The 14,212-nt window shown below is 38.5% G+C and overlaps 1 protein-coding gene across 2 annotated transcripts; it reads right to left on the bottom strand.

Annotated features, from left to right (window-relative positions):
- Window positions 1–831: 831 nt before the first annotated feature.
- tac3a (tachykinin precursor 3a) lies at window positions 832–2,511 on the bottom strand. 2 transcript variants are annotated; one of them, XM_077578800.1, is made up of 7 exons: window positions 2,213–2,511; window positions 1,917–2,032; window positions 1,739–1,841; window positions 1,633–1,662; window positions 1,500–1,553; window positions 1,362–1,428; window positions 832–995 (listed from the first exon to the last, which is right to left on the bottom strand). In XM_077578800.1, the coding sequence occupies exons 2-7, from the start codon at window positions 2,016–2,018 to the stop codon at window positions 977–979; spliced, it is 375 nt and encodes a 124-aa protein (XP_077434926.1). In that variant the 5' UTR covers window positions 2,019–2,032; window positions 2,213–2,511; the 3' UTR covers window positions 832–976. The 2 variants fall into 2 exon arrangements, with proteins under 2 accessions (XP_077434926.1, XP_077434917.1); XM_077578791.1 differs by having other exon boundaries at window positions 1,739–1,844; window positions 2,213–2,507.
- Window positions 2,512–14,212: the final 11,701 nt, after the last annotated feature.

Below are 14,212 nucleotides of genomic sequence, written 5' to 3'. Positions count from 1 at the left end.
GAGCATTATTTTCAAATTGTAAAGGTTACTGCGATTTTATTTAAAAAAATATATATATTTAGGTTTACTAATGTTACAACATTAACTCATTCACTGCCATTGACGGCTATAGACGTCAAAAAATCATTTTAACTATTTCTATTAGTTTATTTTTTCCCCACTTTTGTTAACAAGAGTATGAATTTGAATTTTAGAACAGATATACCATTTGTGATTAATCGTGTTAACTAGTGAAGTCATGCGATTAATTATGAATAAAAAATTTAATCACCTGACACCCCTAATTTTTTAATAATCTTTTCTTTTTTTAAAAAAAAAGAAAGAAAAGAAAATATAATAAAAAAATAAAAATAGTAATTAAAATTAAAATTGCAATTTTTTTTAAACAACAAAAGATTATTAAAAATTAGGGGCGTCAGGCAATTAATTTCCCCCCCGTAATTAATCGAATGACTTCACTAGTTAACTCATGATTAATCACAAATTTTATATCAGTTCTTAATGTACAATATTTTTTTAGGTTTTCATGCTCTTGTTAACAAAAGTGGAAACAAATTTAAACTAACAGAAATAGTTCAAATACATTTTTGACAGCTATAGCCATCAATGGCAATGAATGAGTTTAAAAAAATGTTTTAAATATTGTGTTTCTCATCAATGTGCCTTAAAACCCACAGTCAGTAGGAAAGAAAAATAACTGTATGAGGCCGTGTACTTTCATCTGGGAACACTTAAGGCCCAAATTAACAAATCATTATTGAATCCTTGTCGATCTCTTTTATGAGCGCAAACATACTTGGTTATTGAGTATTCATCATCACAATAAAAGAATATGTATAAAAGTACGTTTATTTTGAACTTTTGAATCAATAATAAAGAAGAATCCATGTTCTTTTTCATTGGCCACTTGGCAGCTTTATAATGTGATTCATGTTCTCCGTCGGGCGACTCCTTCATCATGTGGATTTTGTTTCTGTCACAGCCCCTGAAGAAACCTGCAGCAAAACACACCAGGCAGTTTTAATAACTATTATGAGATTGTCTTTTTTTCTTTGACATTTCAAAGCAATAGTCACATAATGTTCTCAAATGGTCGAATGGTGTGTTTATTGCCCACAAGCTTGAGTGAGCAGAGGCTCTGTTTGAAATGGTTTTATCTTCAACCAAGTTGAACCACATATCTGCCCCAAAGTGAGCTAAGATAAGGCTCCAGCTCACCTGCGACCCCATTGGGAAAAGCACAAAAGAAAACAGATGGCTGGATTGATGGATGAATGGTTTTATCTTCCGATATAGAAAACTTCCGTGAATGATGGTGCACAATCTGTGAGCCCATTGAAAGAGAGAAAAAAAATCCTCACCTCAGCCTACACTTGTTCACAAATATCCCTCTCCTCTCGGGGTATGCTCTCCTCCAGGGACCGGTGTCTGGATAGAAAACAGAGAAGTGTACCTAATATAATTTCTTCTTTCTTTCTAAAGTCAGATGGCACACTCACCGGGCTCAGAATTCCTTCTTCCCATCAATCCAACAAAGATGTCATGCATTTCCCCTAAAAAAACAACAACAACAAAATTACATATGAGTTTCTGTCTTCAATAGCCCACACTCTTAAAATAAAAATTGCTTACTTTTTTGCGGATGTTGCACAGCGTTTGCATCTGAAAGGATTAGTAAAATGAGGTGTTTCATTTAAACACGGGTAATGAAAAAACAAAACAGAAACAAAAAACTCACCGGCAGCATCTCTTCTGCCCATCAAACCCACAAAACTGTCATAATCCAAATCGCTATACCTCCTCATGAGGTTCACTTTGGGGTTATTTAAACCAAGAGTTTCCTGCTGAGAAAGACCAATCAGAGCAAATCAACCAATGCACGGAAAATGCACGGAAAATGTCAAAACAAAGCTTACAAGTGAAGTTGGCTTGCGTGACTCGGGATCGTCGCATCTGGACTGACTGCATCGAAGTTTGACGAGGAGGAGCAGAAACGCCAGTAAAAAACTTCTTCTCATTTTCCCAGCAACGCCTGGAAAATATCACGTTTATCTTTCAGTGTTTTCTCCCCCCCCTGTTAAGGTCAATTTAATGCTGCCAGCAATCAGGTGCACTTGGAGCGCATTTGGCGCGTAAAATGCGCACGAAACGTTGACAAACATTTCCCAAACAAAAAATGCCCTCCTGCCAATATCATCCTAATTTGTCCTACCTGTTGTTCGGAATCGGAGAGAAGTTGCTCAAGTGCCGAGTGCAGAGTGATCTGCTCCGATAAATGGGGGGCGTCTACCCTTTGGGGGCCAATAAATATACCTGCGTAAACGCCAATGAGCAAGTGGAACGTAGGTGGAGAATATGGTCTTATATCATGCTGGGCTGAAAAGGATTCTAGCCAGCTCATTGATGGGTTCTCCCCCACCTCCTACCACGCGCGTACGCACGCGCGCACGCGCCACACAGCCATCATCGCAAAGCCCACACACATTTGTGGACGGGTAATTAAGGCACAAGAACATTATAATCATGAAAAAGACAATTTTCTTGTCTTCCCTGACATGTATCCATCTCATTGGGGCGATGCTCGTGTGCTCCCTTTTGGTGCCCTTTTCCACTCCAACAAACAGTGGACATGGTCGCTGTCAAGATCCTAATCTTTTTAGGAAGTCATTACAAAGATAGCAGCTGCTTCTGCATGTCACTATGCAAGATGGTGATGAATGTGACAAGGTGGGCCACACAGCTGCGCTTGGGGATGACTTGCCCTGCAACACTGATTTTGGGCGTATGAACAAATGCAAACCGTAATTACAACAAAGTTGGGATGCTGTGTAAAATGTAGCCTAAATAAAAACAGAGTATGATGATTTGCAAATCCATCTCGACCTATTCAACCGAATACTGTACAAAGGCAATATATTTAATGTTGAATATGTTAAACTTCGTTTTTAGAGGTGTCAAAATGAATGAATGAATTAAGTTATTGACAACTAATTGATTACCAAAGTGATAGCTATTTTAATAATTGAGGCAATTGTTTAGAAACATTGTTTAATTTAAAATTCTCCAAATTCTCTGATTTCAGCCTGACAATATTCTCGGATTTCTGTAGTCTTTCATAAAAGCAATTTGATTATCCTTTGAGTGTATAGGCTAATCAAAAGTAAAAACATTAGCAAACATCTGCTTTTACTTTGGAAAACAATGACCAAACCAGTAACTGGATCTGTTTCAAAAAGGTTGCTAAGCACATGAATTCCTCTTGTGTGAAATTGCTTAATTGTTATTTAGTTGTAGTTTTTTTTAATCAGTTAATCTATACCAAAATAATATCGACGATTGCTTAATAATCAGTATTGGGAATAAAATGTTTTTGTAATACATATGTGAAATAACATTTTAATAGATGATTCGATTAATTATTCAATTAATCAATGGCATAATCGATAGAAGAATCAATTTATTTTTTCCCCGATATATATATATATTTATTGGGACAGTGACATGTTTCGTCCTTTTACTGAATCTTTCCTTTTAACAAATCTCAATAACTCCTTGAGACCTGAGGACACAAATGCCTCCATTGCAGTATTTTGTGCTTCATAATGTGCCACTTTTTCAAAGGGAGAAAGCTCTGGACTGACTAACCCTAACCCAGTCTAATACTCACACTCTTTTGCTGAAAAGTCATACTATTGTCACATATGCACAATGTGGCTTGGCAAATGCGGACTTTTAAACTTCACTCTGATAACAATCCGGACGGTACTTTTCTTCAGGTCCGTCCTGGCCCGGCGAGACCAGCGGGAAATTTTCTGCTTGGCCGCCAGCGGGCGCTATTCCTATAGGGCCGCAAGTTCCTTTCCAAAGCAGCAATTAAAGTGCTTTTGGCAGACTTAGCCAGGCCCAGAGTGACAAACTTGGAGCGACCTGCTTTTGCCCGCTCGTTCTGCTTTTCTTCTTCGACCCGGAGGACACTGCAACCATGATTTCTAAAAACAATTTGACATGTGGACTCATCAGACCACAGCAAAATTTTGTGTCAGTCCATCTCAGATGAGCAGGGGCTCAGAGAAGCCGGCATAGTTTTTGGGTGTTGTTATATGGTTCACCTGCTCATTATGTAAATCCGGTTTAGCCATTTCCCCTTTTCGTTTGTCCTACAGAGTTTGTGTTTGTTTAAAGCTCCTACACTGTACAATCAGATTTCATTCTAGCACTAAACCTACCATTTATCTTGCAATTACACAAGCAATTACTCTTGTCGTGACAGCTCAAAATGAAAAGCAACTCACTGGTACAAAACATTCAGTAGGATATACAAAGTACAATAGAAAACCTCAGCTGTGTGTTTTTTTTTTAAATATTTTATAATCCTCTAGAAGTGGACAACAAAGTGTCACATCACAAAAGGTTACCCACCATTCCTATGATTTAGTGATGACTTCCACTTTCCATATTTGTCCTGTTGCTGCATGTCGTAACTCGTAACAAGGGGATGGCAGCAGTGCAGGGGTGGGGCCGGCGATGGGAGATCTGACAGAAGTGGGGAAGTCATTAACTGTGCTTTTACATTATTGATGTGTGTTTTTGTCACTCTTGCTAATCAAAGCGGAATACGCTAAAGCTAGGGGCTGTTTTTCCACAGCATGCCAAAGAGGCTTTCCTCGGACGGATCCTGGGCCGTCACATACAGAACCTTCAGCGAAATGACATGATCCAATCTCTACAGTTTAATATTATGCCCACTTGAAGTTTGAATCGCGCTAATATTTGTTCAACCAGAGTTTCACTACAACTTGGTGAAAACGACGGAGCCGAGAGTCAACCTCAAAACAGTCATGATCACCATTCTGCCATCAGCCCAATCATTCCTGATCAACCCATGATTGATACGTTTTAAGGCCTAAATACACCAATCCGACGTCAGCCAAATGTGACCGGCCCAGACGTTGGCACGTCACGTGGAAAAATGACAAAAATGCACACCACACCGACTCGACTATTACATACCTTTAGCGCATGCGCGTGAAAAAAATCCCCCTCCATACCATCGGCGGCCGTAGTCATTATTCATAAAGGCAACCGGAAATCTCTTTACGGGTGCGGTATATAAAAACTTAAATAATGCATAATAATGCATACTTTTACTAATTACAAACAGTTGTTATGCTTCTCAAGTATAAAAGTAAATTCTACCTCCTAAATCCAGTCGCATTCCAATGTCATGCCATAGTTTGGCTTTCATACCTTTGTCAACATACCATTTAACGGTAATATCATACAATGCCGGTCTCTCTTGAACCAAAAACACAAAGTCATCTTCCCGATCTTCTGTCCAGGCAAACTTTGTACATTCAAATGTGGAGGGTAAAGCAGGTTGACGATGCCCAAAATGAACAGAAAAAAAATGATTGTGTTTATGCATTTGAATTCTTCTGTTGCGCACACGTCTGTCAGTAGAGTGGGGGCTTTAGGACCCAGATGCGGGAAGGCAGAGCAAGGAGGCAGAGGTGCAGTCCAAAAAAGAGGTTTTAATTTCTAATCAAAAAGCTAACTTCAAAGTGCAAAATAAACGGAACTAACAAAACATGAAGCTAAACATGGCAAAACAACTTAGGCAAAACTAACAGCATGACATGGATCCTGATAAGGCAAAAAGGTCAGCGTGACGTGGCGACTGACTTACGACAGTGGCAACAATGAACCGACACAGACAGGGGGGAGACAACCGACTAAGTACACCAACACTAATGACATAACAAGACACACCTGGCTGAGGGCACTGATTGGATGACACATGAGGGTAATGGGGAAAGGTGGACACAATCAGGGATCAGGGTTGACAAAGACACCAAACAAGGAAGGGCAAGTGACCTGAAACGAGAGGAGTCAGACTTTTCACAATAAAACAGGAAATGACAAGACAAGGGGAAAACACAAGGAAAACAGAAGCTAAACATGACAGGGAGTAAACAAGACTGAAAATAAACATGACACACGCCCATTTCCTTATTTTTGCGCAAGCGAGGCAAGAGGCGCCCGTTGGTCTTCGCCAAAGTCATAAAAATACAGTATATACAATAACTATAATAATGTTTTACAACAAGGCTGAGCTATATTTATACTTTAAAAAAGTACTTGTGGATGGATTTGGAATGATTGTGGTTTTTAAAAAAAAAAATCACATCAAATCGCCTGGTCGTGTGTTCGTTCCTATTCATTTGAATGGGATGCTCGCGCTGCAGTTGAATGAATGAGGCTGAGCGCTCCATTCAGAAATAGCTTCGCGAGCCCAATCAAGATCGCAATATTTCATCCATGGTGGTCTATCTGAAATCATAAATATGGTTCAATGTTAGCGCGACTTCCGTGCGGTGCGGTGGGGTTGTGGTAGCGGGCCGTACGGTACAAATTTTAATTTAATTTACTCCATCCCCCCCCAAAAAAAAAAGAACTAACTAAATAAATAAATAATAAAAAGAGGTTGGCTGCTTGAAAAGTAGATCTTGGCGCAAAAATGTGTGGGCACGCCTGGTCCAGGCTTTCCATCAGTACTGTTTATCCGCGTTCGTCACTTCCTCTTCCTGATTCGCTAGCGAACAGCCAATCACAGTGATCAAATGCCCCAACGCCGATTCAACGTGTCAAATTTGCTGGAAACGCCCCCACCGACGTATCCCAACTTGATCCGACTTTACGGCAGTAATAATAATTTATACACTGATCAGACGGCCCAATGTTGTCCGACTCCCGACGTGGGATTTGGTGTATCTAGGCCTTTAGTGCACGCCTGATTTCTTCTGAGAGGTGACTGGATAATTTCACCCACGATGAAGGCCAGCAGGATATTCATGCCTTGACCAGTAACAGCGGGATATCCCATCCCATGGCAGTTAGTAGAACTGACGAGAACGGAGGTTGAGACAAAAGCTCTCCAACATGCTGAGCTCAATGAATATAAATGCGCATGAGGACGTGCGAGTCGATGCATGAAGCTTGTGTCACACTGTCTTTTCTCTCTTCAAACGCAAATCGTCGTCACAAGTGGTGGGAAAAAGGCTTTTTAAAGGGGTAATTATCATTGTGCGTTTTGTGGGCCACAAAGAGAACTTGTACACATTTAATGAGCAAATGGAGATGCCTTGATATATGAATTCTCAAACTATCTTTCCCACATTTAATAATATAAACTTCCTCCTAAACTAAAACAACAAAAACCTTTATAATGTGCTTTCTAACAAGAAAATTAGCACTCTATAATATTGTACCATATAAAAACATAGTTGTGACTGCATGAAATGAAATGTAAAAAAAAATAAAATAATGTTTCAATTCAATAGGCATTGTGCTAATCCCTCTGGAGTGTGCACCTTGGCCACCTGGGGGCAGTATAATACAGACAAACTGATATACTGTATATAGAGATGGCCCAAAACGTTATAAGTCACAATTTGGCAAATTTCATATTTTTCCCAAAAATCTATTCTATTGGTCAGTCCACACGTGTGGTTGACATTTTTACAAATTATTGACCAATCTCAAGTGTTGAAAATGGCTTGCTCTCTTTGATGACGCAATGTTAATGGTTGAACAAATATGCAATTTTTGGGGTCTGAATATGCATGTGTGCATAAGAGAAAAGCTAGTGCAATGGAAATAAATTAAATCTTCACTGCATCTTTAAACCAAGGTCACCATCTAGAGGAGTAAAAAAAAAAAGTATCGCAAGTTGTTCATGAAGCTTCCTTTTCCCATCACTAGTGTTTTGCATTGTATGTTAGCATTAGCATTGTTAGCATTGAAACAAAGCCCTGTGGTTGTTTTAAATACACAAAGTGTTCCCTTTGTTTTATGCTTCGCATGACAGTAAACTTCAAGATGGAGTGGCAATAAACAGTTTAAAGCCTCTTTTCGGAAAATCATCCATAAAATAAACGGGCTCATATTTTGGGAAAAACTTGCAAGTCAAATCACTTGGATCCCAAAGCGCCACTGAGTGCGTCATGCCATGTCATGTCATGTAACTGTAAGCAGATAAAACACCGGAAGACATACTCAAGTGTTGCACTTTGTTCTGGGTCAACGTAAACACGTGGAAGGGCCCACGCCGTTTTGCGCCTTTGAAGGCGAGCAGGAGATAAGAGCCCGCAGTACCGTCACGCTGTCTCGGCTGGAGCTGCCAATCATCTGTTTATTCACGCTGCCGTGGCCTGAGAGGGAGAATATCAAGTGAGTTCCAGCCTGGACTTGACAGGGCAGAGTGACGCCACAGCTCCAGAGGGAGGTGTTAGGGAAAAAAAAAAAAAGAACGTGTGACCAGAGAGAAGCTAGGAAAGTGTGCGAGAGTGATGTGGACATTGTGATTCCGCAATGATGTGTGAAAAATGGTCCATTTTCACTGTATTTGTTTGACATCGCATGCGCATCTTTTGAGTTCCGAAGTCCAAAGGGGATTGTACATGTGTGAAGGGAAAAGCAGTTGTTGACACTCACAGGCCATCCCTGCTGTTTGCTCTTGCTTGTGGCGACATGCGGACTAAAATAAGAAGATTAAAATGATATCAAGCCCCATCAGATCTCAAGACGTACCTGTCAATAATTGAGTTAATGGGCTCACATCTTTTTGGTGGGATATAGCGTTGATGCATCTTCATCCTTTTCTGGGAGGTAAGGGTAATGATTTTGATGGATACCTCTTTAGTTTCTCCCTTGGCTTTGACTGGTTATTTCCATCTAAATGTTAATTTGAAGGCTGTTTTCCTTCTTCTTTATTTTCGGGGAGGACGATGTGCATTTGATGTGAAACTGTGAGATGGGTTGACCCAAATGGTGTCTTGTTTTAAAGCACTCCCAAGTGTTGTTTTCACACATTTGAGTCTTCCTAAAGGGTCTTGGAGAAAATAAGACACCCTGCATCTGCTTGCACTATTGAATCGCTCTATCTTGTTTCGCTCTACATTTCCATAGAAGCGTTTTGGCCGGGTTTTATTCTTTTTTTTTTTTAACTCATTCACTGCCATTGACGGTTTTAGACGTCGTAAATTAATTTTAACTATTTCTATTAGTTTAACATTTTTCCCCCCACTTTTTTTTCAACAAGAGTATGAAAATCTAGAATTTTTTGGGACATTTAGAACAGATATAAACTTTGTGATTAATCGTGAGTTAACTAGTGAAGTCATGCGATTAATTACGATTAAAATCCTGACGCCCCTAATTTTTAAGAATCTTTTCTTTTTTTAGAGAAAAAAAATTAGAATCTCTTTTTTTTTTTAAAGAAAAGATTATAAAAAATTAGGGGCATCAGTCGATTACAATTTGTAATCATAATTAATCGCATGACTTCACTAGTTAACTCACTCACATATTTTACATCTGTTCTAATACAATAAAAAACATTCTTGGTTTTCATAACACATAACAAAAGTGGGAAAAATGTTAAACTTATAGAAATATTTTAAATGATTTTTTGACGTCTATAGCCGTCAATGGCAGTGATTGAGTTAAGCTAAAGTGCCATACAAGTATAAAATTTAATTGACCAACAACAAGCTAAGCAGTCAGTAGCTAGCTAGCTAACATCGAAATCTACATCTTTACTCAGTGGTCTTTTTTGTCAAACAGTGCAAACATATGTACTCAAATGCATGACACCAGGCACAGAAGAATCTAATCAAGTTACAGTGGATCTTTCGCCTCAAGTCAGCTTGGATAAGCTCCAGGTCATCCTCAACCCTGAATTATTAAAAAAAAAAAAAAAAAAAAAAAAAACTGATATGGACGTCGTCTCCTCTATTTGTTCTGTGTTTTGCTGACATGCGATGGGTCCCCTCACTCCGGATTTATTTCATCTGCTGCTTGGTTTGGCTGCTGTCAAATTATCATACACATGCTTTGTGTTTTGCATTCTCTTTGAATAGGTGTCGGAGGCACCACCATGGGAGGACTTTCTCATCTCTTGCGCATCATCATCATCAGTGAAGAAAAAGGCAAGGGATATATTTCATTGAAGAATTATCACATCAATATTGTGAGTGCAAGAGCAAAGCAACGCTCTCTACAATTTAATCATGAAAACAAATCTAGTGTAATACTACAAACGCTTCCTGATGAAAGATGGAGCAGAGTGATAGAAATAGTCCGCCTGGTTAATCTCTCTCTAAAACACTAAACGGCACTCGCAAGGAAGGTGGAGTTGCAGCAGATTGGTTTCATCTTTTAGGATGGGCAATACCTCATTAGCATCATGCGACTGACAGTGGCAAAGATTGAGGTCATAACACTTGGATATTAAAGTGACCGGCGCATACTCTCGTGTGCCACCTCCCTGCCGCTCATCATTGCTCCCAAAATGACATCAAGTGAGGAAATCAAGTGATTAAATGTGATGTTGAAGCTGCCGATGTATTTTCTTTCACTACTACTGCAGTAAAATTTGGTGCTTGGCATAATTAGAATACTGTCATATAGATGCAGTGTGCCTTGAGATACGAGTTTAATTAATCACATCACCACGCTCATAAATGAAAACACACATATCTTAAATCCTCTTTCCCCAGTGAAATGAATGGAAGTATCATTAATCCGTTCCAGCCTTCTCCCCAAAAAATGATAAAATGTGTTTGCAATGTGTTTTTAATGACAAAATAGCATTTGATATTTTTTACACTTTATAAAACATGCGGGAAAGCATAATTACTTTGTTGTTGTTGTTGTTGTTGTTGCTTCAATTCATGGTCACTGTGCTGGTTCTTGTGGTGTGCATGCCTTGGCCACCTGGCGGTAGTACGATACAGCTGTACGGAGACAACTCCTCATTAAGCTGTATTAATATTAGCTGTTCTTTGCAGAGGATAAAGAATATTGACATCTGTTTTCTCTCAAAAATTTTTGCTCCACTGCTAGTACTTAATTATCCGTTCCTTAAAACACGGCAACATTAGTGTTGCAGGCTAGCAGGCTTTAAGGCAGTTTTTTTTTTAATCCACTACGTTTAATTCTCTTTTTTAAGTTTAGTTTGATAGTAAACGTCAACTTGGAGTGGCACTAAACACTTTAAAGCCACTTTTGAAGCTTTTTTCCTACAATTTACCAAGCACATACACTGCTCATATCTCAGATTTTACTTTCCAAAGTCAAAGCAGGAAAAAAAAAAAGCCTTAATGACGGCTTGTAAAGTGAAATACTCACAAGTCAAGTCACTGGGTAACTCAAGGCATCCCTGTGCAGTAGAAAATATACAATCACAACAGTTTACATTTCATATAGTAAAAGAAAAAAAACACAAATCAATCAAATAACCTGAAGTCTTACTGTAATGCCTACTTAAACAAGCATTTTAAGTGTTTTTTATTACTATAATTTTTTAATAAATATCCACTGAACCCTGACTTGGACACATATTTAAAGCCACAATTTGAAAACAAATCTTTACATTTTTTTCAGGTGTGCAAAGTAACATTTTCATCCGCTGGAAATAACTCATTTCCACAATAAACGGATGTAATTTCCTTCGGGAGCTGAAGAAATTGCATTGTTCAAAAACTACCGGTACAAACATGATCAGTAGGTTGAAATGTTGGATGCATAACAAAGTTTGAGTGCTACTAATTCCAAAGGAGAATTTCTCTTGCGTGAAGGTGGGACAATAAAAATGCATTTGGATGTCCGCTGGCCTTGTAGCCACGTGTTTGTCTCCGTACAAAAGAGACCAAGCCAATGAAAGCCATTATTCACGGAGCATTCAAGTTTGCAACCTACCTTCAAGTAACAACTGTTATTGCTTTGGTGATATAAAGAGTCAACTTTTGCTCTGGTGTCACATCTCCACAGAGTCCTGTTTTCCTCAGAAACAAAAACAGCAGCAGCAGTGAATGGGAAGGACACACTTTGTGCGTTTGATTAACAGTTGAACTACCCAGTAGCATTGCAAAGGCTCATATCGGAAACAAAGGGCTATTAAGGTTACTTCTAGTATCAGTTAGAGCAGGTGATGCAATAATTAGAAGAGAAAGCCACGCCAATGAATCATCCTGCAGGACGATTTGTGCAATATTGCATGATGGATGACATGCTTGCAACCCTCACTTTAGCAATGTTGCTCTTTGTTTTCATTGTCAAGTCAACAGCGTATGAGGTTATTATTTATGACACCTTTTAAATGTTTTTTTCAAGGTGACATTTTTAGTCAAGACAAGACGTGCAGCTTATTGTGCAATTACATTTCACGGACACTATTAGACAAGTCTGAATAACACTTGCCAAGGTAACACAGAGCACTCAATAACCTGCGGCAGCTGCCTGGTGAAGTTTCCTCCTGGTGCGGCTTCAGGGGCCTTTTTAAAATCATTTGATCAATAATGGCAAAGATATTCCCTACTGAATTTCATTTTAAAACATAATTAACTCTTTCACTGCCACTGACGTTTAAAGACGTCAAGTAAAAACCTACGGATCACTGCCAATGACGTCAAAAGACGTCATCCAATGATTTTTTTTTTTTTTTTTTGAAACGGGTAGAGGAAACCCTTCCGCATGTCTGGTGAAAGTTTCCAGTCTGTCTGTTGTGCCTAATGACTATTTTTGGCCCCTAGAGGGCAGCGATGACTCTCTTTTGACAAGATCGGGTGGGCGTCAGTAGAGGCGGAGCTAGAGTGTCGAGCAGGAGATGAGAATGGAAGACAAAGGAAAAATGGCGGCCGGTCGCGAGGAGCTCATGCCCGAGACGTTTTTTTCAAAGACCAAAAGCATCGCTGACTGTTGAATGGAAATAAACGTATTTTGCAATCAAAAAACACTTTTTCATTGTTGGTGAAAGCGTTTTACAGAAGTAAAGCACTATTTAGGTGTTTGTGGCATCATTCATGGACAAAAAGAAGTGTAGAATTCACTAGAGTGCATGAAATAACATCGTTTCACAAAAAGCTCTTTTTCTCCGCTTTTTGTTTCAAAACAGAGCATTTCGGTGAAACTAACCATTTTCTATTGTTGATTACTGAAGAACGGAATAAGGTAGAAACAATGAGAGTTCAATCTTTCATTTGGTAGTATGTGTGTTTCCATAGTCCAAACACAACATTTTCTGTGGACCTTGAAAGATCACTCAAAATGCTTAAATCGGCTGGCAGTGGGGACAACCCGTTTCTGAAAACGTCTGGCAGTGAAAGAGTTAATAATTAATAAATTATTACAAAACTTTGAAATTATTGAAAGGCATTTCTAGAACGATATTGCACACTTACAATAGCTTCAAAGTTGCAAAACGTGAAATAATAAATAAATCGTAATTCCGGCAGACAGCAAGTGAACTTCCGCAGAGCTTGAAGCGCCCGGAACTTGACAGCCGGCATGTAATGCCTGCCAGCTCGGGGCGCTGGAATGTTGCGCCACACCATGGTTCTATCCATAGCCATCTATGGTTTTATCTACTGCATTGAAGAGGAACTATTGCACAAGTCAAACGTTGAAGAAGAGTCAGTGCACCTACAGACACATCATTTTTCAACACATATGAGCGAAACAATTGCTGTTAAATATATACTATGATGTTTTAACTGCTCATATAAAAATAGATACATATATATTTTGAAACAATTCCTTTTTTATGAATATTAAGACTTTTTGCAAAATAAATTTAGAGAGAAACTTCTCTAATACGTGTAAGAAAAAATTTGTTTGGGTTGTAGTTTTTCTAGATAAAACATGCATATTTCTCCCTCTGATCACCACAGGAGCACTTTCAGTATGATAAAAAAAAAATCTTATAAGGGTGCCTGTGCAATGGCGACCATATCCTTTGAGACAAATGAGTTTAACCTTGCATACAGTGTGTGTCTTGTGTGCAATCGACTATTCAACTTGTGTTTACTCTCACTTCTGCTCATCGTTGCATTTCTTCTGTTTCCTATTGCCTATTGTATGGAGACCAGCCAGTTTGACTGTCATCTGTGGCGCTACGGCAAGATAAAAAATAAAATAAAAAAATAAAATAAAATAAAAAAATAAAAATAAAAAATAAAAAATACAAATACAAAAAATAAATAAATAAAATAAAATAAAAAATATATATATATATATACATATACATATATATATATATATATATATATATATATAAATAAATAAATAAATAAATAAATAAATAAATAAATAAAAATAGAGCCTCACCAAGTCTCTCTGCTGCGCCAAGTTTACACACAGACACCGGCACAAA

The sequence above is a fragment of the Vanacampus margaritifer genome, chromosome 1 (assembly GCF_051991255.1).
Source record: "Vanacampus margaritifer isolate UIUO_Vmar chromosome 1, RoL_Vmar_1.0, whole genome shotgun sequence".
In the NCBI taxonomy this organism is placed as follows: domain Eukaryota; kingdom Metazoa; phylum Chordata; class Actinopteri; order Syngnathiformes; family Syngnathidae; genus Vanacampus; species Vanacampus margaritifer.
The sequence above is the reverse complement of the archived record's forward strand: the minus strand, read 5'-3'. Positions and strand labels throughout refer to the sequence as shown.